Here is a 25171-nt window from a genome sequence, read left to right as displayed (position 1 = left end):
TGTATGAATCATTGTACAAAAGAACAACAGAGCTGTGCTACCAAAAAAAAAAGATGAACAAACGTCTCATAATATTTATGCAACATCATCTCAAAACACAAATTAATCTCTAGTTTGCGTCTCCATTGACAGATGAAGATACCTCAGCATGAAATCTATTTGTAAGAGATCACAACATTTTTGCTCTGTAGTGTACATCATTTGATGGAATAGATTTTAAGTCTTCATGCCAACAGAACATGCTTTAAAACCTGTCCCCTGTAGCAGCCATATATCATTCTGCAGAAAGATGTCAAAAGGGTATCACCCTAGGAGAGCATGGCAGACTGTGTTAATATTTGCTGACCTCTTCAGTCTTATTGAAATCACATTATTTCAGTTTCCTTGAGCTAACAGTACTTTGGATCAATATGTGTTTTTCATCCCACTGGTTATTTATATATTCCTATTGAAAGTACACAAAAATCTAGTCATGTCAACTTTCATCTCCTTGCATGTCACTAGTCTTACAATAACTTTATTGGGAATGCTTGCAGTCCAACAATATCTATAAAGAATAGTAGTCTTATATACAGCAGTTTAGCACCTTGTATGCCTCCACACCCTTAGTCTAAATGGCTCTCCATCTATCTCTAATACAGCATCATTTTCTGTGATCACATTATGGGATTAGGAATTTTACTTCCAACTCTATCACTAGCCAGCCTGGCTAAAACAACCAAAAATGACAGAGTCATATATTATTTTATATATATTATCATATATTCTGATATTATCAAAACAGTTAGTAATAATGGTTAATTTTTTATCTAACCAGAGCAGAAAATCAAGCAGGTTAAAGCTACCAAGGCCAAAAGTAGCCTTTTGGATGAGCATGCTTTCAATAGACACAACTGGCTGCTTCTAACAAAGAAGAAAACAACTTGAACGAGTCAGAAGCCAATGATGGTTTGGGACTGACCCAATTTGAAGTCTTGAAAATAAAAATCTGAACTCTTGAATTAGAGTTTAGTCACTCAAAAGCAATACAGTGTGAATTAGCAGGCAGGCATCATTTCCTGTCTTCTCTACACGCTAATCAAACTGCCTCATTCTGCTCCAGTGACAGCCAACCACTCAGGCATTAGAAACCAAAGCATCTGAATTAAGTCTTCCTTTAGGATTGTGGTCAGATTCAGAACTGCACTAGTGTCTCTGTCAAAACCAGGAAGCCTAAGGAAAGGCTGCACAAGTGAAGGCATGCTTTCTCATGTGCATGTGCTGAACAAGCAGTGGGATGCTGATATACATGATTCAATCCCACTATTTCAAAGGATGTGCTGTTCTCAGAGTTTTCTGTGTCTGCAGGCAGAGACTGAAATCCATTCACACATCCCCAGAATAGTTGCCTTGACCAAGTCTAGAAAAGACCCTTTGCTCCTTCTTGCCTCAAAGCTGAGATAATGAGATTTTGTGATAAGGTGTAGTTTCTGCTCAGACTGCAATCAGTAATACTCTGGACAATTCTCTACAATTAATCCATCAAACACCCAAGCTGAAGCAGTCTGAAAAAAAAGCTCTGCAGCAACAACAGGCCAGCTGTGGCCCACAGACAGTTCTAACACAGCACTACCCCAAGAAATTCATCATCAAGTTGGTGGTCCTAGAGGAGTGCTGAGCACCCTTCCTCACACATTGAACTGTGAATCAATGCCTGTTGTCAGGATTAGCCAGCACTTATGTGGGAGCTGGAAGAGGTTTAAGACTATAATATATACCTTGATATAAGGCAAGAAGAAACTGTCTTTACTGATTTACAAAAGCATTAAATAGCTAAATGAACGAGTCTGCCTATGACCCTGAATGGGGTGGATAGTTGGTTTCAAATGATTACTTCAATTAAAAACAGATATTTTACAGAGCTTTTAATCTGGTAACCAGATAAACAGTACCATAGGGAAGTTTCATCCTGCCAGAAGCCCAATGACCTCTCCAGTTTCCACCTGCAGTAATACCAGCATGTAGACATTAATACATTTTGCTTTGAATCTGCTAGTTAAAGCACCCAAAAATTCACATAGAAACAAATGGCCTTTTTTGGACTAATGCTAGAAACAGGGGAAGTTACTGAAAATCCACCTAATTATTAGCACAGATTAATCAGTGAAGTAATCACTGTGAGGGTAATTGGAGCAGTGGAACAGGCTGCCCAGAGGGGTTGTGGAGTCTCCTTCCTTGGAGGTCTTCAAGACCCACCTGGACACGTTCCTATGTGACCTGATCTAGGTGAACCTGCTTCTACAGGGGGGTTGGACTAGATGATCTCTAAAGGTCCCTTCCAACTCCTACCATTCTGTGAAGTATGTTCTTGATAAAACGGCCACAATAACACTAATGGAACAAAACCAACCATGAAACAAACTTTGAAAGTCTCCAGCAGTCTTTTTGCACCTTAACTTTTTGTACAGAGCATCTTAGTATATAGTTTCTAAACATTTTTTCTTCAAAATTGGACTGAATTTCAAAGGACAAATGTTTAAAATAAATAAAAGAGACACAAAAGTTTTACGGAAGATTAAAACTTTCACTTCTCTGATAAAGCTCTTTCCTGCCAATTACAATTCATTTAGCCTGATCTCTTTTCCTCCCCTGTCTTTTCCTTTGATCACTAAACCAATGCTAGTTAATGATACATAAAAATCAGGGCCATTAAGTCAGGAAAGCAGACTTGCCAAATTCAAACATGTGCACTGAATATTTTCTTTCCATAAACTTGTGTTCAGCTAAGTCAAGCCTCAAAGCTTCAGTATTAGACATGTAAAGGAAACGTTTTCTATCTTAAATATTTTCAAAGTATGGATTACAGCACTACAACTACTCTACTGCCATTCAAAATTAAAAAGGAAGCGAGCTGCTAAAAACACAAGCTGTCACAAAACCATTCCTTTCCTGCCTTGAAACTTTTCCTACTTGCATCAACACACTTTGCTTAGCACACATCAGTTTCAGTAAACAGAAACATTGTTTGTTTTATAAATGGCCACTGCAAAAGGTTTTTGTTGTTGTTTCCACAAGAGCTATTAAGAAAATAAACATTGGCTTTGAGTTGCCTTACCAGGTTCCAAGTTTGAATCAAAGCCTACTTACCTACACCTTCAATAAGCTTACACATTTTAGGATAGTATCTGACTTCTGCTTCGATGTGATTCTTCATCCAGCACAAAAAGAAAACAATCAAGTGGACTAAAACTATGTGAACCAGAACAAACGGGCAAACAAGAATGTTGGCATAGGCTCCCTCCTCAGCAACTCTGCAGACATGCACAAAACCAAAGACTGAGTTTCTTGGGAGGTATCTCTGAAACTTTTTGTAACACCTTACCACTTTGCTCTCGTATCTCTATTTCAAGTCCACAGGAGTGCAAGCACACCAATGAACATCAGCTATGTTTGCAAGCAGAGGTACATTTTGAGGAGTTCAAAATAAATTACTATAACTGATCTAGGTGAACCTGCTTCTGCAGGGGTTTTGGACTAGGTGATCTCTAAAGGTCCCTTCCAACCCCTACCATTCTATGATTCTATGAACACAAACAGAAGAAACTACAGAATTTAAACTAAGATAGAAGATCCCACTTTAATTAAAACTCTTTAAATGCAAGCTTTCAAGAGCTATGTCTAATTCTCCCTGGATTTCAATGACACTATTTGATTTTCCTCTTGAAAATTGCAAGCTGCAATTGTATCATACCCCTCTCATTCCTATATGCTGAGGGGATGACAAAAACTCCTCCCAAGAAATTCTGCTACCCAAGATTAAGCTCTGATGCTCTCATATAGTGACATTTCTATCTGTTATCTTGGCTCTCCCTTTCCTCTTTGCTTCAGATCACAGTCAATTTTAACTCAATGATTAAGCTGTTGTTAGTGAGCAATTAGTACCATGTTAAAACTATGGGACTTTTATACCTCAGGTTTCAAAGGTGAGAACATCAAAACGTTTGTAGCTTTTTACTGTGTGACTTCACAAGAGTGTATAGTGATCATTATGAGCTGTTTTAAAACTAATAACCAGACTGGAACAAAAGCTGCAAAGGTAGAGACACCATCAGAAAGCAAACCACTAAGTGTGACTCAGAAGCCTCTGGCCACATATTCTGCCCAATGGTTTTGGGACTAGAGATCAATTAGAAAGTACTTCAAGGATAGGACTATGCATTATTTGGCATCATTCTAGAAAATTGCTACCTGTCATTACTTAACTAGAAACAACATCATTTTTGCATTAGAATATCAATATATTCTTACATAAATGATTTGATATTTATGAGAACATAACCCATTTAAATCAACGTCAACAACGCCACATGCAAGTAAAAAGTAATAGCAGAAATGTGTCATTCAAATCAGAAGTCATGAAGCTAGACCACAGTTGTGCCACTTGGCACTCGAATTGAATTGAAATGCTCATACAGGGCAGTGAGACTTCATAGTAGTTTGGAAACTTTTCTCCAAAGGAAGTCTCAGCAGAAGTATCAGAAAGCAGAGATACCCCTTTCCTCATCAACTCCCAGACAAAAAAACCTCCAACCTGCTAGTAATTTAAACAGTGCATATGGAAGCTTCAATTGCTATTGGAGTATGCTGTTTGATACAATTTGTTCATCCAGCCTGTTTGTCCATATTACAGAAGCATTCTATGCTGTACCTGCTGGGCTGACTCCAAGAGTATCCCAACACTTCCCACACAAGTTTGCAGTAGCCAAAGCAACAAACTGAGTAGTGGAAATGAAAAGGATGTTAGTAAGGTGAAGAAAAGTTTTGCAGGAAAGTCACAAGAAACAACTTAAGAGGAGCTCTTTCTGTCCATGTTACTGAATCTGAAGCACAGGTTTGAAGTCTTCATGCATTCATTCATCCTGCCTCTGCTCCAGAAAACAAGACTAAAATTCTGTTTAAGTCACAAGCTATAACTCTGTGTCTATGCACAGGGCTGAGCTTGAGATATAAAAACTCTCTAGACATTCAGCTGTGCAAGCCAATACTTCTCAGAAAGTTCATGATGGCTAGACTTGCACATAGTGAGTGAAAAAAAGAGACTATTTTTCTGATTGTTTTAAGAGAATAAAGTGAACCACCCTGCCACAAGTTAATAGTGCTGGTGTGTCCCCTAGGCACACAGGAGACATGATGGCCCTATTTTACTCCTGAAAGCACAAAACCTTTCAGTCTAGAAAGCTCCAGGAAAGTTCCTAGAACTCTTTTTTATGTCTTCTTATTGGGATTTGCTGAGAACTCCTTTATGCTTCATCACATCTCTAGGCCAAACAGAAATGAGGGCCATAAATCCTACCTTGTATCCCTTCAGGATGTTGTGTGTCAGTGGGGCACTAATGACAGATGGAACTTTTGCTTTCCTCTTTGTAGGCTCTGAAATACTACCCATCCAGCTACAGGAGCTGAAAAAGGGTGTGGATATTTCATTGTGACCTCCCCACACAGTTTATCCACCCCAAGGAACATGAAGAAGTTGACCCTCTTAATAACAGAACTACAAGTCTCAAAGGTCCTTAAAGACATAAACTAAGACCAGTTCTTATACTGCAGAAATCACTTTGTATGATGACAGAATTAGGGAAAAAAAATTGCATGTGCTTTTTTCTGACAGGCCTCAAGTTGTTTGTTTGTAGATGCACTGATGTTGTTCAAATAAAACTGCAAAATTATCTACATAAATCACCTTAGGTGGTATGCACAAACAACACTTACTGCAAGGAGTAAGAAAATCCCCAAAACAATAAAGAGTTGATATATAACCTTACTTCCAGATTTAGCTCTTGAACAAGTATTATACCAGATATATCCTTTTCTTTGTATATTGTGTAATCAAACTGGTTTAGACATCTCCAATAATGAAGATGTTGCTACTATTATTATAAAGTCATATAAAAGTAGGTGAGCAGCTGTAGCCCAATAAACATACAGCTGAACAAAGGAAACTGCTGACAAGCTGCAATCTTGTTTTAATGTAAATTCTCATGTGTTCACCTCATATTTTAATTGTACACAGCAATAAATAAGCTTCTGTCACAAGTAGTTTCTCATAAATGGGCTAATGCTAATTATACCTCTGTTTTCAACCACATGGTTTTAGTGAAAAGATTAATGTCAGGCAAATAACATGAAAATAATGAGCTTTGCAAACCATGTGAGTGGCAGGAAATATTACAGTTTTCTTTATTTGATTTTTCTAGTTTTATATGAAAGATGTGACAACTCTCTCGTCAGACATCTCAATATTTCAAGCATTAGCTCTAACAATATATTAATTATGTAAGAAATAAATAATCTGCTTCTCTAAAGTTTTTCTTCAGGATTGTTCTGCTGCTGAACTAAAAGCCAAAATGTGCAACTCCAGCACCATCACTGACTTTAAGGCCTGACATCTGGAAATATGTAACTAAATACATAGGGCAACCAGTTTCCCTTCTCTCTTGTCCTTTGTTCTACAGCTGGCATTAGGAAACACTTGTTTGGTCTGAAATAATTTGTATTAGTCTGACAAAGTTATTTTAGCTCTGATTCATAATAAAATGCAGCATCTAAGTGAATGATTGTCCAGGGAACAATTAAGAAGAAAGAGCCCTTTGAGCCACTCTGGTGCTACAAATTTGCTTCTTTTCATTCCCACTCTCTGACAAACCCTTCTAGTTACATGTCTTAAGTTTCCAGTCAAAATCAAGACTGTGCTTAGAACCATACTAACGTGCAGAGACAGATATGGCAGATATATATATGAAGCCTGAGTGCTGCCTCGCAGAGCAATAGGCTTCAGGGAACACAGGGATACAGAGAGTACTGCACCTCTAGCTGCTTTATCAGTAGATATGGACCATGATATCCATGGTATCCATGATATCCATGGACTTGTCCAGCTGTTCCAACTACCTTGGCTGATTCTGTCTAGAAGAAAAATGCTCTTCTTGCTTTCTTTTAAACAAGCTGATCGGTAAGAGTGTTTGCTGACAGCATGATACCATTAAGTACAGTATACTATTGAATCCTTTGGATGAGGGTTCAAGTATAATTGACAGAACTTCTCTGTTCTCAGTAATAATGCGGTTTTGGCTAGAAAATATTCCTTCAAGACCTGATCCAACCATGATGTTATAACATATGGTGACTTTGGTGCCCTTTCTCTCTCCCTACAGTCTTCCTGAATGTACACAACTTCACAGGAGCACACTCTCCACTATGGACACTGCAACACAGAAGTCCAGCCCCGAGCCACCTTCTTTGTAGAAGAGTGGGAGAGAAATCCCTGTCCATCAGAGGGGAGGAACAGAAAGGTACAAGGGAAGTGCAGTCACCTCATCTCTTATTCTCTGCTGGGATAGAATGACTGCAAGCAGAACCCCAGTAAATTGAGTGGGGAGCTGGATCAAAGAAGTGCTAGAGGTGAGCCAGGCTGCAAAGAATGACAGACAGGATTCACATCCCACTAAAACAGGATGTTCAATTCTCTCAAAACCTAATGTGATTGATACTGTTTGGGAATTACATTCAGAACTGCAGAGCTGCCATGACTTTGAATTGTTTCAAGACATGTATTCATTGGTAGTCAATGCTGCTCCTTTCTTATTCCAATGCACATCCTGCCACTGTCCTCTGCACCTTGCCTCACTCCCAGATCTCTCTGAGTCACTAAATCACTGCTAGAGTGATTACATTTGCATTCTACTTTCTCATCCAAGTTCAACTAAAAGTATTATCATTTTTTAAGTTCTTGAAGTAGTCTACAAAGTATTAGGCAAGAGCTGAATACAACAGTTCTGGGAGTGCAGATTGATTTTTTGCTGCTATTATTTTCCAGTAGAGATGGACAAATTCATTTTGCCTCACTTTAAAGCCATTTGAACTTTGTGGGTCAAAAGGCTTGATTAGATCATGAACTAGGTTCATCTCTTATTTAAAGGGTTCGTTTAAAGGGGAGGGTGAGGAAATAGACACACATACAAGCTTTAAAAGACAAAACCCTACCAGTGTTAGCTCTGCTTTTAGGCTATTGGGCTTCACACAGTTTAGTTTCATGTCACAGAATCCCATTTCGATACATTATATTTGCTTGAAATGCACAACTGAAGAACTCAAACAGAATCAACATTAAACCAAAATATTTAGCATCCTATAGAATTTCTGTTCCCCAGAGAGTTCTTTGGTCTCTTCTTTTAAACCTTTTGTAAGAGAAAAAAAACACCTCTTTGCTAGCACTTAGAGTAACTAATGATTTGGGATGCCAAATCAGAGAAACTTTTTGTCACCCTGACATTCAGAAGTAAACAATTAGTACTTTCAGGAAATTAATTTTCCTTTGGAATCTCTGCAACTAAATTTAGAGAATTAAAGTGCTTCAAACCCTAGTCATTGGAAAAACTTTTAGCTCTTGTGTAGATGGAAATACTAAAAAATAAGCAAAGTTATAAGTCAATGAGAAAATTTTCAAGGATTAGAGAACAGTATACAAGCCTAATAGGTGTACATATACAAGCATGTAACAGTATGTAATGTAATTATGTACTCTTAGGATCATAAATAGTTAAGCAAGAGTCAAATATGAAGCTGCAAGAAGGGGAAGAGGATCTTGTTGAAAGCTGCAGTGGTCAAAATGTAAGAAGAGCATCCACACTTTATCATTCCCACAAAGCTTTCAGCTTCATTTAAAAGAAAAAAAGGTAACACTCAAGAAGAAATCAGGAGCATCTGGTTCAGGAACTGCATGAAGAATCAAAAATATGATTAAGAGAGTAGAGCATCACCCTTATGAAGAAAAGCTGAGGGAGCTGGGGCTTGTTAGCTTGGAGGAGACCGAGGGGTGATCTCATTAATGGTTACAAATATATAAAGGGTGGTGTCAGGAGGATGGAGCCAGGCTGTGCTCAGTGATGGCCAATGATAGGACAAGGGGCAATGGGTACAAGCTGGAACAGAAGTGGTTCCACAGAAACACAAGGAAAAACTTCTTCTCCGTTCAGGTGAGGGAGCACTGACAGGGGCTGCCCAGATGGGTTGTGGAGTGTCCTTCTCTGGGGACATTCCAAACCCACCTGGATGAGTTCCTGTGTGACCTACTCTAGGTGGTCCTGCTCTGGCAGGGGAGTTGCACTGGATGAGCTTTCAAGGTCCCTTCCAACCCTTGAGATTCTGTGACATAAGGAGGTGGAAATGTATAATAAAAGACATGACAAGAAAAGGATCCTAATATAATGGTGCATGTGATATAGAGACTTTTTTGAAGAGTCTATAAAATTATTCATTATTAAATAACATCACCTTCAACATACCATCTATATTCCACCTTGGAACTACAATTACATGAATAAATTGCACGAGCATCTCTCTGATGTCATCAGAGCTCCACAGTGGAGCAACAGTCCTCTCAAGCAATCCTAAGGGCATATAATTTAAGTCTTTCAATGACAGCAGTAATCTGCTTTTCGGCAATAAAAATTTTCCTCATCAAACTACAAGAAATATTGCTGTATTAGCAGAGTCAGGGCCACACATAACTGAGTGATATACTGGGCACAAATAACTCTTAGTCATCTTATAGTTATGGATTATTGCAAACAAATAGTGTGTCATTTCATGAATATATTCCCATTTATATTGCAAGTACATAAACTCTACTAATGGTTTTAAATGGCAAAAGAGGGCCCTGATCTTCACAATTGATTCCTTTTGTGCTTTATGTAACCTGTTATTTCATCACTTATACTGAAAATTACTTTATATAATATGTAAATACTGGTACAACTTTGAAGGAAACTAGTGCTACAGAAATGTGTTAAAATACTCATTTCCATGGGAATTATTACATTGTGAAAGACTAATGTGGTTTTGCTTTTAACTCTCATTTGCTTTGTGTAGACTTTTGCTCTAATGAGAATAATCAATGTACAGCTACTTACTGAGAGGTCTTAGAATTTCAGTGCTAAATGCTTCTTAACCAGTAAGCTCTGCAGAGCTTTTCTGCTCCAGCACTCAGTGCTGGGCCCAGGCTTCCTTGGGAATTCCTGCCTTTCTATCTCCTCAAGCCTGCTGCAGAGCAAACCTCTGCCTGGGATGGCGTGTAGAGAGCCCTGCATAGGCATTTCCCTGAAAACATTGTCCTCTTGCATGAAGGGCCACATTCAGTCAGAAGGAGCACAAGGTATTCTACCTCGATTCTTTCTTCTTTCTTTTCAGTGATGAAATGGGACAACAATAAATTCCAGTTACAAATAATGCAGTTTAAATCAGTAGCCTGGTGGACTCCACTGTTCAGTACACATACCTCTCATCACATATATATACCCACATTATGTATACATGGCAGACATTTTTAGACCCATATTTTGTTTAGCACAGGCAGGGGCACGTTTTGATATAACATTGTTTTTCCAATGCAACTGTAACATGTAATAAGTCTACTCACTACAATTACCATGGATTTACAGCATTACAATTAGATTTTCATCCACAAACTACAATATTATGCACCATGGAATTTACCATTCTGACTTTTCCACATATACTATGGTTATGCTCAGCAACAGTTCTCTTGCAATTAAGTACACTGGTACAGTTCCCTAAAAAATGGAATTGTAAATCATTGGAGCTATTCAATACTAGAAAATGAAATGTATCAGTTGATCCATTTCTAAATGAACACTAAATATTTCTAAAAGTACCTTCCTACTGATATTAAAGGAGGGAGGTCATCATCTGCTTCATTGCTTTTAAATAGAATGTCCCCTGCATGGTCTAAAAATGCAAGCTGCATAAGCAGAGTAGAACTGGTACACAAATTATGAGATACCCTCATGCTGCATTGTATGAACTCATCAACTAAGCATTGCATCCCAGAGAAAGCATCTGCTCTGGGAAATGTAGGACAGTAATTCACAGCCCATAGAACACTGCATCACCACAAATCACATTTGTTATAAATTTATAATGATGTTCCTATGAAAACATTATGTTTTAATAGTTTAAAGAAGTGACAGCATTGGACATTTCATAAATGTTTAAGTAACTAGTAGAGTCTTCATAATTTAAAATGTGGAGGTTTCATCACTGAAGACGCTGAATGGAATCACTGTTTGATCTTGTGGAGGGAAGGGTCAGTGACTGCAGAAATCTACCAAAAGTATAACCTCAATGTACACAAATGCTATTTTTAAACATCATCTTGTCTCAGAACACTTGCCTGAATCACACAGTCATCTGAAAATGTGCAGCACCATGTTCATAATGCCCAGATACAGTTATTACTCCCAAGGGTTACAACAGCAGCATGGACCCTGACTTGGAACTTAAGAAGTCTGCACTCACTATTAATGAACATATCAACCAATCATCACATGCCAAAGATATCCAGGGAGAAACTGGCTATCAGAAACTAGACAGTCAGAATTTTGTTTTCTTTCATTGTACATTTTGACTGATGCTTCTAAAGTAATTTTCATCTTTGATCTTTCTAACAATCTCTAACTCCTTAAACACTGTCTTCCTTTGGCTTCCTATGGTCATACTGCTTGGTCTACTTCTTATGATCAGCAGTATACTTTTGTTGTCTCTATGTCTTATTTTTCACTCACAATTTGCACCTGACAGACAATCTGTATCTGAAGTGCCCTCTCACTCTATTTCTCTCCTTTGCCTAATTCATCTGCCTCAGGGTCCTACATCCTTGCAGTTTGATGGCCAAGGACTCTCTCCCTCTACTTACACCTCTTTAACCACTCCAACTATATTCCCTGCTTATCTGCACCCACACACTGGCTATTAAAATAAGCTCTGTGTGACCTGTAGATTTTTGAAAACACCCACTTCTCAGCAGTGCTCCAGCCTTATAAGATGAGGAGGGTAGGGATGCAGATAAAGTGAAAGGCAAGCTAACATTTGCCACATGCCATATTGAAGTGCAGAACTTGAAATATAGTTTTAAAAACTTTGGCATTGAAACATTGGCAAGGAAAATAAGGAAGCACTGAGGATTAACAGAGAGGATATATCTCAAAACCTTTCACTGTGACTTTCAAGGACTAGGTGATTTAGAAGGCAACAGAAGGACCAATTCCTTCCAGTAGGGAATCTAATTCCTACATTAGACTTCTTCGTGGTTTTACATACATACTGAAACATAATGGACTATTTCACACTCACTAAACTTGTGAGCAAGGAGACAGAGTTAAATAGAATAGATATCATTAAAAAGGGAGGTTTTGTTGAAGGCTGTGCAATGTGAGTGTGCAAAAAGTCACAATAAACCTCATTCCTATGCGTACCTGTACCTGTCTCATCTTGAACGTGGGCAACCAATATCTTTCAAAGCTCTTTTAGTTTCTGGTAATGGCCTCACATGAAGACTATATGAATACTAAGGATTTATAAATACTCCTGTGACCATAAGAATTTAAAGTTTGAATAAAACAAAGATACTTTTGTATTAATAATCAGGACTCACTAGTTAAATTCCCATTCCTGCTTGCACAGAACTGAACATTGCCCAAGGATCTGTTTTACCCAGGTTGGTCATTTTTATGTCAGTGTTTCCTACTAGGGAAAGACACTTACAGACAACTGATCTTATTTTGAATGTGAGGAACAAGCTGGATTGTACTCTGGAGCAATACATGTTTTGTTAGGACAGATGCAAAATTACTGGAGAAATCCCTTCAGTATATAAGTTTAAGATGTTGACTTAAGAATCTTGGCCAATGGCAAGATACTGTAAAATTCAAATAGGTAAATGAAAAGGATGGCTAATCAGAAAAGGAGTGTTAAAATTCCTTCAGTGCCTTAACCAAGAGTGTAAACCTAAATACTAAAATAGTCTTCCCTCTCCTCCAGTAGAAAGCACAGGATGCAAATGTCAAAAATATAAAGGTAAGTCAAGGACAGTGCTAAGAGATTGTTATTATTACTCAGCATCCTGAAAACACTCAATGAGTTACAAAAAGTATAAATGAGCCTGAACTTAGTCCTTCTTAAGCTACATAAGCCAGACACACAGGTCATGAACATGCAAACACCTCTAAGGTGAAAGTTTATCAAACCATTCCAGATTAAAAGTGAAAATTCTTATCAGACCTATACAGTGAAAATTTGTGTCCTTGATGTCAATACATCAAATGTAATTAGTCAAGTTAAAATTAACCATGTCTACTACTACAGAGAATGCCATGGGATCCTAAATGATAATCAACTACAGTAGGCCTTTCACGTCTGTATTACTAGATATAAACATAATGTTTTCAGGCAGTACTTTTTAAAAAGAGCTTTCTGAAAAGCTCTATTATTTTTATATCAAGTGACTAATCCTATATTAAGGAATCTATATTTTAGGACTTGGTATTGCTTGTAGAATGTCTGAGAACACGATGAAATATTATTAAGCTCTGTCAATTTAAATAAACACCCCACACTGTCATAGATTAAATGTTTTCCTTCTTAGTGCTACTGAAAATGCTTTACTAAGCTTTAAAAAAAAAAAATCTTGCATCAGGGTTTCATCAGAGAATCAGAGAGTACAAGATTTCCTTTCCATGAGAATTTGGTAGAACTTTATGACCTTAGAAACTGAACACAGTTCAAAATACATCTTAAGTGAGATTAAAAAAAATCCAATTACTCAGCTAAATTATTCAGTATGGGCTCAATTCTCTTCTCAATAAACAACAAAGTACAGCAAAGGGGCTGTGCACAAAAGAACTATGTCCACTAGATCCCGAATTTCTTCAAAATACACTATACTAGCTCTATTTAAATCACTGTTTAATTGCTGCTTAAATTGAATTAGAGCACTTGTGATTAGCTGCATTCATCTTCTTTGAAATTTAAACCAGTTTTTCTTACTCTTCACTGTAAATATCAATACATTGCTCCTTGACCAACAGCACTGGCCTGGCCCAGTAACTCTGACCAACATCCCTGCTGACTCTTCATCAGAGACTTTGTAACTTCTTTTTTCATTAAAGGGGGTGTCATTAAATTGTATTTCAGTCAAACCATGTGCAAAATTCAGAAAGCTATATTTAAAAGCTTACTTTGCTACTAGATTAAAACCCAGAAGTGAAGTCATCTCCCTCACTCCTGGGGACCAAGTGGTTCCCCCACTCCACTTTCTTTCAGTGTAACAGGGTGGAAGGGCCATGGCAGAAGGTTGCCAAGCAACAGCAGGCACTGGAGGCCTCTCCATCTCCCATCTCTGGAGACTCTCTCCAATTTCATTAAAACTCTAAAACAAAGGCCTGTCTGAGTGTGCAAACAGAGAAAGCTTCCCCACACAGCGGGAAGGGTGAAGAGGCATTATCCTTTCCATGTATTTGCTACAAAGCATTTTAAGAAACTTGTCCTGTTTACAATCTGCATAATGTATCTTAATGCTGATTAGCATTTTCTTCTTGGAAGGATCAGAAGTTGTATCTAATGAAATGGCCCATCCTACCCAAGAACACTATTCTATTAGACTGAAGCCAACAAAAGGTAGTCTAAAAGAAGGGATGCAGGCATTAATGAAGGACAGAAATTGTCATCTGGATTTTTAAGAGAGATATAGTTTAGGGGAAACATATATAATAATCTGTGCATTTACAGTGAGCAAACCTACCCATGTCAGCAACCACATGTCAGTATTGTATTCACAGTTCGACGAGCATCTCTGTTACCAAATTATTTCTTACAGCAATGGAATGTTATGGATTACCTTAGTAATTAATGAAATTAATTAAAGACATGCTTAAAAGATTCAGATTAGGAGAAAGATGCATAGGAAGTTTTTCTCCAGCTAATTGAGATGATGAGTGCTGTGCTTTCTCAGCAGGAGCTGCGTCAACAGGTTCCTGCAGCTTTGTCAGACTCCACTGGGAATTGCCACACAAGCACCTCCTTGTGGCATCACATCCTCAGAGCTCAGGACGTAAAAGGGTTGCTACATGAAATTCTCTAGGGATTTTGCTTCACCTTCTTTGAGGGAAGCTCCCTGTAGATGTAGGATTCTATTGAGGAGCAAATCTCCAGCAACTTTGACTTATAGAGGGACTTCAGAACTGCTACCCTAAATCAAACGTTTGTGCTACTCAGACTGTGTATTCTCTCCAAGCTCTAAATGTCTCTCCTCATAATGCATGACTGGTGATTAATATAATGAGGACCTAATCTGGGGACTCTCACAGTAAAAATATATACATAGATTTTTAACACAGAAACACACAGTTGTCAATATGAGAGAGATGAACTCAGCACATCTCTGTATGCAATTCAGGATGATGTCATTACTAACCTACATGACAGAAATAGAGACACGACTTGAATGATATTTAAGACATAGTGACCAGTGCAGCAGGCTTTGGTTCATCAGAAACAGAGTAGTAAATCTACCTGCAGGTACATTGCTGTGGCTCATATTGGAAGGGAAAGCACATTAGTGTTCAATACCCTACAATGAAATTAATAAAAGCTATGGACTTTTGACACAGCTCAAATATTATCACCCTGGCCTTAACATCTTCACTACACAGCCTAATACGATGACACACAGATGACATCCTAACTGTCTCAGTTGCTCACAAATAAAGGATAAACAACTTTTGACAGTTCTGATATGTAAATTAGTGAAAATAAGATTCTAGAAAGACAGAAGGAAAAAAAAATGTGTTATTTAAATAGAATTCAAATATGTTTTCTGACAAATACTTCAGGTAAAAGTCAGAGAACAAAAGTTCGCTCTCTGCAGAGTGCAGAATTGGCTGTTAAAACCTGATGCTTCTTCATTTTTCTCAGAGGATTTTTTCCATATTACTAGATAGAATTTTTAAAAAGAGTATTCTCTTTGTTTTAAAAGTTGAAACAGTCTATCTATGACTACCCAGCTGCAATCTCACAGTGATTACATGCCCAGTGGAAAGACATTGGCTACTTCTATACAAGTCATGGTGGTAATTGCCTTTACATTCCACACTAGATGATAAATTGAGATGGCAGCTAGATTTATTTTCCCTCAGGGGAAAAAGAGAAATTAAAAATTACTCAGTAAAGTAGGCAAAAATTCAACTAGTTGCTTCCCAAAGTAAAATTTCTTCCACTTGATAAAGAAATATTTTAATCCAGATGATTTACTTGACTCTAAAATAAGATGTGCTACATCTTCAGAGAAAAGTTGAAGTGATAAGATAGTAATTTCTGTGAAGGTGGAGGAAGAGGCTTCCAGAACCAAAAAAATGGGACAAAAATCACTCTCCTGGCATCACTGATTGGTTAAAAAATGCTACTAAAATAGATGAAGAATATCTCAATAGTGGTATTTTCTAACTCAAGATGAAGTAACCAGACAAGAGAGGTAGTAAATGGGCTGAAAAAAAACCCCTTAAGTCCTGTTTCTTTGATTCATTAATTTGATTCACATTCTGCTATTTTATTGATGTCAGTGGCAGAACATTCCTGAAAAAGACTGGTCAACCTGCGCTTGACAGAAGCAAATGCTTTTATACCTAAGAGGTGAATATAAAAAAACCACACAACAGAAAGAAGACAGTCAATGCTGCCTCTTAAAGCTTTTAAATCATCACTGCTTACACAGTTACAAAAGCAATTTTTATTTTCCAGGTTTCACTCCTAATGATTTCTTTCCACAGCAAAATAAAGCTTTAACATGAAAATGGAAATATGTTCATGGAATTCCATTCATAAGTCTGTACATAGATATTTTTTATTTCTCTCCAGTCTGGCCTATATCTTTATTTCTGTCTAGTCAATGAATTCAAAGTTGTAGGGCAGAAATCAGTGCAGAAGTTTTTTCAAGAAGTTGATATTGGCCTGCAGTGAATTTGCTGATCAGAATTGATACTGACCTTTTAAAATAACCCAAATCTAACTCAAAATGAATATCCAACTTTGTCCAAAAAAATCTTCCACCCACTTCAGAGAAAACTTAATAAATGAATACTATTAAATTAAAATAATACATAGTAGCTCTTTCATCAAGGTAAGGTCATTGTGGATGTCAACAAACCCTCTGACCTGCTTTAAACAGAAGACACTGAAAATGAGACATCTTCCTCTATTAGCTCACTCGAGTCATATGAAACACTTGGACAAAGATTAACTAGTCATACTGCTATTCTTTTTCCTTATTTCTAGAATTACATGTTAAAAAGGCATTTATAGCATAAACACATTGAATTCTTTTAGTACATTGCTGCATTATGTATGCAATACCCGTGCCTGTAACAGTGAAGTAAAGGTAAGCACTGATTGGAAAGATGCTCTGCAATAAACATTGATTGGTAAAAACGGAAATTGGGGCACTTAATGATCTCTCTATTAAAATACTGTTCAGATATTAAGGAAAACACTGCTCTAGGCTTCAAAATTCAGCACGAACAGCTGACGTGGGCTGAATCTTTCTTAAATAGGTATGATTATATTTCAGCGTCTTTTGTGATTATGACAATTTTGACAAGATAATCATATCCTCTGAACAGGACTTTTCAAGGTTTAGAAAAGTAACCTAAGATTTATTAAATAATCTGTCAAATTATCTGTGAACTCTGCTTTCAAAAGAAATCCTATGATCTCATTAAAATAATAACAGAAAATCTGATACTATAAATAACAAGTCTCAGCATCACTGGTGTACAAAGCACAGATCTAAAAGTATAGGAGCTTGCGAGATTCAAAAGGGGCTTTGTTCCTTAAGATAGTCCACAGAAGTTTGTGTTAAATATCCTGCATGCTATGCTAAAGTTCAATATCCTAGATAATGTATATTGTAACCTCATTTCTCTTTTCTTTCCACACACTTCATTGCCTCTTTTCTCTATAGCATAAACACAATTACTTACTGCTTTAGGGGAAAAGTAAAAGCCATTTCTACACAGCACAACACTTACAGAGAAAGAGAAGCACAAATACAAACAAATCAGTAAAAAGTGTCATTACAACAAGTAACCTTTGCTACAATTCTCTTTTGAGGAAGAGTATAAGAAAATAAAGGAAAGAAACCTGAGATGATGTCAAGAATAAGAGAAATGATGAATTTTAACCATCATATCAATTCCAGTTTTATTCATGCTTCTTTTAGGGAAAGATAGGACTGACCAAAACTGGGAAGAAAGGTATGATGTTTACTTTCCTATGATGTAAATACAATAGGCAGGAGAAAGAAGACAAGTACAGCCCAGAAAGCTCTACAAAAAAGTTGCTTCCTCTTAACTCCTGCTGCCTTCTGCTAGTAGTCAGGACTACTCTGGCAAAATTCAAGCGTCTGCTACCTCTCATACTCAGGATATAACCCTTTTTAAATTGAAAACTCCTGCTTTTGAAGAGTAAGAAGTGAAGCAATCAACCAACACAAGGTAACAATGCAGGCAAACCTTCTTACAAGACACTTCAAGATAAAATCCGTAGTATTATCTGAGAGAAAGTTACAGATTCCTAAGTTTTTCCACCCAAGCTACTTGAAAGACACAACACTGCAGTCATGCCACCATGTCAGAGCGTGACAGAACTGAAACCCTTACCTGTCAATAACATCAGACTAAGCACCTGCATGACTCTCACTCATTGGCAAGCTACATTACAACCACTCCAGCAGAACAATCCCTATTGCTCGGTGAGAATGAGTCAACTATCCCTGCATAAACCTACTTCAAGTACAAAATGACATTTTATTTACCATAAAATCAAGCACTGCATTTCTGAGCAGCTATTTAATGCTACAAGGCTAGTTCTTTCAGACAGCACTTAAAAATTGTTCCAATACAAAGCCAAAGTACTAAATAAACACATAAATAACATGAGTTATTTTTATAGCTGAACAGTTAACTGAAATGCAAGAAATTCAACCCTCATTTTGTAAGAGGTTTTAAGTACAGCAGGCAATCTTTTCTTTAAATACATGAAATCTAATTTCTGTTTCAAAACTCTTCTATACTCTTTTTACTTGAAGAAAGAAAAAACACCCAAAAAATTATCCAAATATGGAAAAGAAACATTTAAACTTGAAAAATACTTAGAAGCCAACTCACCAGCCTCTTTATAATTCTCAACAAAAGCTTCAGTTGTCGTGTATCCTTTTTGGACTTCAGCACTTCAGCAAAGCTGCCCATGTTTTCTGGAGACATAATTTCCTGACTGTTCCCTCCATACAGCTGAACCAGCAAGGATAAGCACTGTGAGGCACTCACAAATATTTCAGTATCTTCACTGGGGAGCTGAAAATGAACAAAAAAATGAACCAAAATCAACTTTCCAGTTTCAGGAAAATTGCATTGTGCTAGGAAAGAACATTTCTAGTTGATTGGCACAAAATTCCAGTAAATTAAGCTTAATAAAAGTGATGAAAATGTAATTAAAGCATATCTGCTCTAAGGAGAAGTATAACAATGTCTCCACTATGATTCTATCAAACAGCAACATCGTAAGAACAATGAAAATGCTACTTTCAGACAGGATGTTTGCTTTAAATAGAAGTAGAACCAGCAGAGAGTATCATTATAGCCATGATGGCGAATCTTCTACATATTGAATGGATTTTAAGTAGTGACCTTAGGAGGCAGGTCTTGCAGATTTTACATCTTTTGCTGAATTCCAGCTTTTCTGCATTCATTTGAACAGCAGATACTGGAGCAGGCCCAAGCAACGGCATGGTAAAACCCTTTCCTGGGAAGCAAAATTATGCAAGAGACTTGAAGGCACAGCTAAGAATCACCTTTAAATGAGCTTCTCATAGTATAACACTGCTACAAAATAAATTTATACCTTCTTGAAGGTACAATGTGGAAATAACAAGTAGAGATATTACATTATGCTTGCATTTGGCACTGTTGGAATGACAACAGGAATACAGTGACTAGTTTTATCGCAGAAGGTCGCTCGACAAAAAATTATAGAGGATTCTTGGGAACAGGCAAGATGATGATAAAATGGAAAACATAACAACAAAGGACTGAAGGAATTCAATGTCTAGAGCTTATCAAAGGGAGGGTTAAAGGGCACTTGATGATATTCTCTAGGTTACACGTGAGAAAAAGGCAGCAGAGGACAGGTTAATTCAATTACCTGAAAAAGGACTGGTAGGAGATGACAGCTCAAAACTTTAAGACCAAGCAATTCAGATTATAAGGAAGGTAATATTTTCCTTCCTTCCTCTCTCCTTCCCTCCCTGTCTTCCTTTCTTCCTTCTTTCCTCCATTCCTGCCTTCCTTCCTTCCCTAATAAGAGTGACTAAGCACTGAAACAACTTCCTTAGAACCAAGAGGAGCACTTTATGTATCTCAGAAATACTTTACTCTTTACCATAATGAGGAATTAATTTAGGAATGTCCTATATCTTGTGTTACATAAGATCCTAGACTAAATGATTTTCTCACCTTACAATCAATGAACTGAACAAAATATACCAATGGTGGTTTTGACCACTGAGGTATAGAAGCATAAAATTGCTTTCATCACTCCTACTCAGTTTTTTAATTCCAAAAGTACTATTTAAATACATAGAAGCTAGATTAAAGTGCAGTTAACAGACTATCCTTACTACCAATAAAAAAGAAACCATTTATTTAACATCTCTAACCATTTATACCATAATGTTATATTTAATGTCTCTATAATGATTACTTATTTAATTTGCAGTGTCAACTTCCCAAGTTTTTTTTGTGGTAAGGAAAACCCATACAGTTACTTGAAAATAATCTGTGATCATCATACATATACTCCTCGAACATCCCAGTAACTATTCCCCAGGGATCTACATGCAAATACAACCCTGTTTTCCATTAGCTTCATAGAGCAGGCTGTTTAAAACAGACTGAACTGAGATGTAAGCTCTGAATACATAGCCCCAAGACATATCACATTCTATTTGACCTAATGCTATGCAAGTGACAGGACCACAGCAGCTATTTCTTCCACAGTTTTGCTGTATGGTTTTCCTTCATTCCATCCTAAATGCTACCTATTTGATTGTTTCCCTTCCAACATCCAGAATTATCTAATAACATCATCAACAGAAATGGCAAAGCTAAAAAGAACAAGCTACAAATATGAACAAGCTTTATAGCTCCATTTAATATCATCAGTCCTTATCAAGAGATCAAAAATCCCCTGATCTCACTGAGGTTTTAAGCCAATCTGTGTTTTCTTCACTGAAAAATAAAGTGTAATTAGACAAAGTAAGGAAAAATCAAGCTATTTTAATGTATCCCTCTCACCCCTTTTAAAAGCAGCATTCTGACTTGCAGTTTGATACAAGATGAGTGTAGACAGGTAGACTAATCATTTCCTGATGTGAATCATAGTGAAAGAACTATCTTTAATTTTCACATGTTGATTGTTGGCTAACCAAAACCACAAATTAAAACAATCAGTGAACATTTGGACAGGTATGTCCTGCCCTTGTGTTGCAGTGAAGGCCAGTTCCCTGGGCTCTATAAGCATGAATCTCAGGTGTAATCAGTAATCACAACAGTCAGACTTGGAAGTGAGACTGTTCCCAAGGTCTTCTTTTGAGATATTCACAAAATATCAGAGGAATGGACAGGTGTCAGTCTCTGCAGAGGACTGGCCCTACAACAACTTTGCATGAAGAAATACATAAAGCAGCATCTCCTTTGCAGTTCTTCCTGACACAAGGAGGGCACATTCAAGAAAGCAAATGAGCAAGTTAAGCCTGTTAGCATTATTGTCAGGGTAGGAAGTCTCCAGCAGGAGTCCCCAGTTTGCAAGACAGTGGAACATTTTCCCCTAGGTGAGGAGGAGCTGGGCTTTGGCCAATGGCTCTGGTATGCCCAATTTATCAGCACTGTTGCTGCTTTTCTTTGCCCCTCAACAACAGAAATGAAGACCTCAAAACTCTCCATCTCTATGCCATCTTGGCATCAGATAGGCTCATTCTTCATAGGATATCAAGCTTTCAGTGACCATCCTCCAAACGCAGCCACAGGAAACACTCTTAACGTTCACAGTACTTGTCAGCCATGACATTATCCTATTCAATCACAAATACCAATTAATTCCTTCATCTCTTGTACTTCAGGCTCTTGTGCTCCTCTGCTTCACCAGAGTCCATCTGAGCTTCACAATATCTGGAATTTTAGGAGCAAGTTGCTGTCATCCGGGAACATTTCAGGGTAAAACAACAACAGTATAGGTCTTGGAAGAACAGGAGAACATGTTGGGAATAGGAAATACCATCTTTACTCTGGAGGGTATGAGAATCGTTGGCCTACAGTCTAACTCATCAATAATTAAGGTGGAAGAGGAACTCTCAGCAATGTCCCTATTTAAGTATGTCTGCATCAGCAGTTTTCTCTATAACTCTCACCATTTTGCTGTTCCACTACTGACAAGAAGTGATTTAGATGTCAAAAGTTGTAAGTTGGTAACCTGAAATTTAACACTGGCTGTCAGTCAGTGTTAGTATTGGTTATAAGGAGTAGGAGATCTGAAGAAAATTATTGGTATGAACAAAAGCAATGACTGTAATAAAAGCAAATACCTGTAAATATGGAAAGCCAAGGAATGAAAATTCAGCTTGCAATAGTATCTCATGTCTAATAAGAAGAGCAAAGCTAGAATCATGTTGCTAGACAATGAATATAGCTGGATAGTTCATGTCTTAATCAGCTGGAACAGTGTTCTAATTATTTTTCTAATCAAAACAATTCCATTTGATCTGAACAAGTAGATTTCAAGGCTTTGAAATACCTTTATAGATTTTCACGACAGCAGCTACTTAAGTTTTTGTTCTTTCAGTGGAGGAGAAACCCATGAAAAAGTTCTAAGTCTAAGAAAATATCTGTGCCTTAATATTTCATAATTACATGAAAAAACTCCAGTGGCCCTTTGTTTCTTTTTGCTTTATCGGTCTTACAGGAGATTATGGATTCAGTCCTTCAGTAAAGTAGAGACATTAGTACTCCTCCTCCTTGCAGCTGTTAATGTTCTGGGCTAGTGTATTGCTTGAAGAAAATCCAGCATCTTAAAATAAATTTCTGAACAGCTGAAGTCATATTTTTTGCCATTCTCTAAATTGGAATTGTAGTTTTATTTTCCACTTATCTTCCTCATGATTTTTGTGCAGTGAAGATGTTGCATTACCATTTACTTAATTTGTACAGGAAGTTATAACATGGCCATAGAGGGTCATAACAAAAAATTCTCTTCCTTTTATGTGGAGCCTGCTCTGTGTATTTGAAGGTTGAAGTAGTGAAGTGCAGCAAGTTTCTTGTTATTACACATCTGTATTTCTGCAGTCTGTTGTCAAAAATGCCTTCATCTTGAACTGAGGTGTGGTGTGTTCATGAATTGCAAACCAGTGCAAGAAATGTGTGATCATTTGAGCTGAAGTGGCAGTTTTCACACAGTTGGAGTTGTTACAGCATCTAATTTTAGAGCTACAATGAAACTGCCTGGATTACCCGGAGGGTACACTATTTCAGTGCATTAACGAGGTTATACACAAAGAGAGTTTATTACAATAAGAGATAGATGTTCATTAGATCAGTAATGTGATTACAGAATGTGCTATAAAGGAAGCACCATTGGGAACTATAGGGAAGACGATTTTGCAAACATTAAATAAAATGTAAAAGCAAAACATGGTTACTAAATCTGCTCACTTTACTGTGCTATCCCATAAAGTAAATATGCACAGGTTTAAATAAAAAAAATACATCTTTTGGCTTATGGTGAAATTGGCATCTCCTACCTAAGGGAAAATAGTTTTTAAAACAGTACATTTTCTGTTAATTTTAATGTAACCTAATTGCTAAGAAATTAAATCCCCATTCTGAAATTCCAAGTTTGTGACAATATGTTCTTATTTCCTCTGTTGTGTTTTTGTTTGGGCTTTTTTTTTTTCTGGTTTTGTTTTTAAGGTAGCTCCATAAATGATAATTCTTCAAATAGAACAGGTACCACTTCCAATACAATAACAGCAATACGTTTTACAATACAGGAAATAAATGTACGTCCTTCCACTCTGACCACAGAACTGCTTGTGTTCCTAAGCAATGTGAAACAAAAATATTCTATGAAGTAATAAAAGTAATAAAATCCTACAGTCCACAGGGTTATCATTCTTCTGCAGTCATTTTCACTATTCATTGGCAAATACCTTCACACGCTCTGAAACTGAAGTCAGGGCACAGCCAGTGCAACGTAGAGACGGAAAGGACCTAGAAGAGATAACCCTGTTCATCCATGTGCACTGAGGCTTCGTATTTGTCTATGCACATGATTAGCTGGTCTTTCAATAGTAATGTGCACAGCAGAGTAATCAATGGTAAATTTCAGTAGTAATACTAGCAATGAAGAAGTCTACCATCAGGATTTCTCTCAGCAGTCTGGTAGGCTGCAGAAAAGACTGGAAGATCTCCACCTAGTATGTAAGTCTAGGATCTAGAGAAATGAAACTAATTTTTATAGATACTGGCTAGGTTTCTGAAAGTTTCTGAAAACTTACCCTGAAGTGATTTCAAAAGTAAGCAAATATTTTATTCCTTTTCCCAGTATAATGGTACATCAAAAATTAGGAGGTGTCTTGCATCTTCCATAACTGCTGGAAATTTCAATGTAATAATCAAAGTACACTTATGGTGAAGCAGAGAAACATTACACAAAAAAAGCTAAGTGTAATTAACTTTTAAACTCAAAGTCACCAAGCAGCAGAATAAATGATCAAATTATTTCCCTTTTATTGATTAATGAAGGACACACTGACCTGGGATTAAATACTGAACTCTCCATATTTGCAGTGCTTTCTGTGTGACAGAATTTGTAATTATTTCTTCTTTTGCATTCCTAAAAACTCTGAAGTTTCATTTACATGCCATCTATGCTTCCTACACTTACTTTGCTTGGGACTACGTGATGGACTAAATCACAATTACAAAAGGGACAAATTGATCCTAAGTTTTTGACATTTTCAAGTTTAAGTTGTATTGATTTTTTCAGGATTATTAAGAGAGATGAACACGTAGAACTCGAAGGAAATAAATAAACAGACGAGTCAATGGGGCATGGAACAATCATCTACTTGAGGGATTACAAATCAGTGAGGGAAAGCAATTATTCAAAGTGACATAAGAAACGATAAATCTGGTAAAATAGTTAGAAATAGCAAACCAGAGAAAATAGCTTTAACTCA

General features: G+C 37.1%; 1 protein-coding gene across 1 annotated transcript in view; it reads right to left on the bottom strand.

Annotated features, from left to right (window-relative positions):
* The window catches only part of ULK4 (unc-51 like kinase 4), a 211081-nt gene that overhangs the window by 33964 nt on the left and 151946 nt on the right, over window positions 1-25171 (bottom strand). The window contains exon 35 of the mRNA XM_061996793.1: window positions 19050-19235. Within this exon, the coding sequence (XP_061852777.1) occupies window positions 19050-19235 (186 nt within the window). The remainder of the gene's footprint in view (window positions 1-19049; window positions 19236-25171) is intronic.

Source organism: Colius striatus, chromosome 5 (assembly GCF_028858725.1).
Source record: "Colius striatus isolate bColStr4 chromosome 5, bColStr4.1.hap1, whole genome shotgun sequence".
Classification (NCBI taxonomy): domain Eukaryota; kingdom Metazoa; phylum Chordata; class Aves; order Coliiformes; family Coliidae; genus Colius; species Colius striatus.
This window is presented reverse-complemented; position numbering and strand designations above follow the sequence as displayed.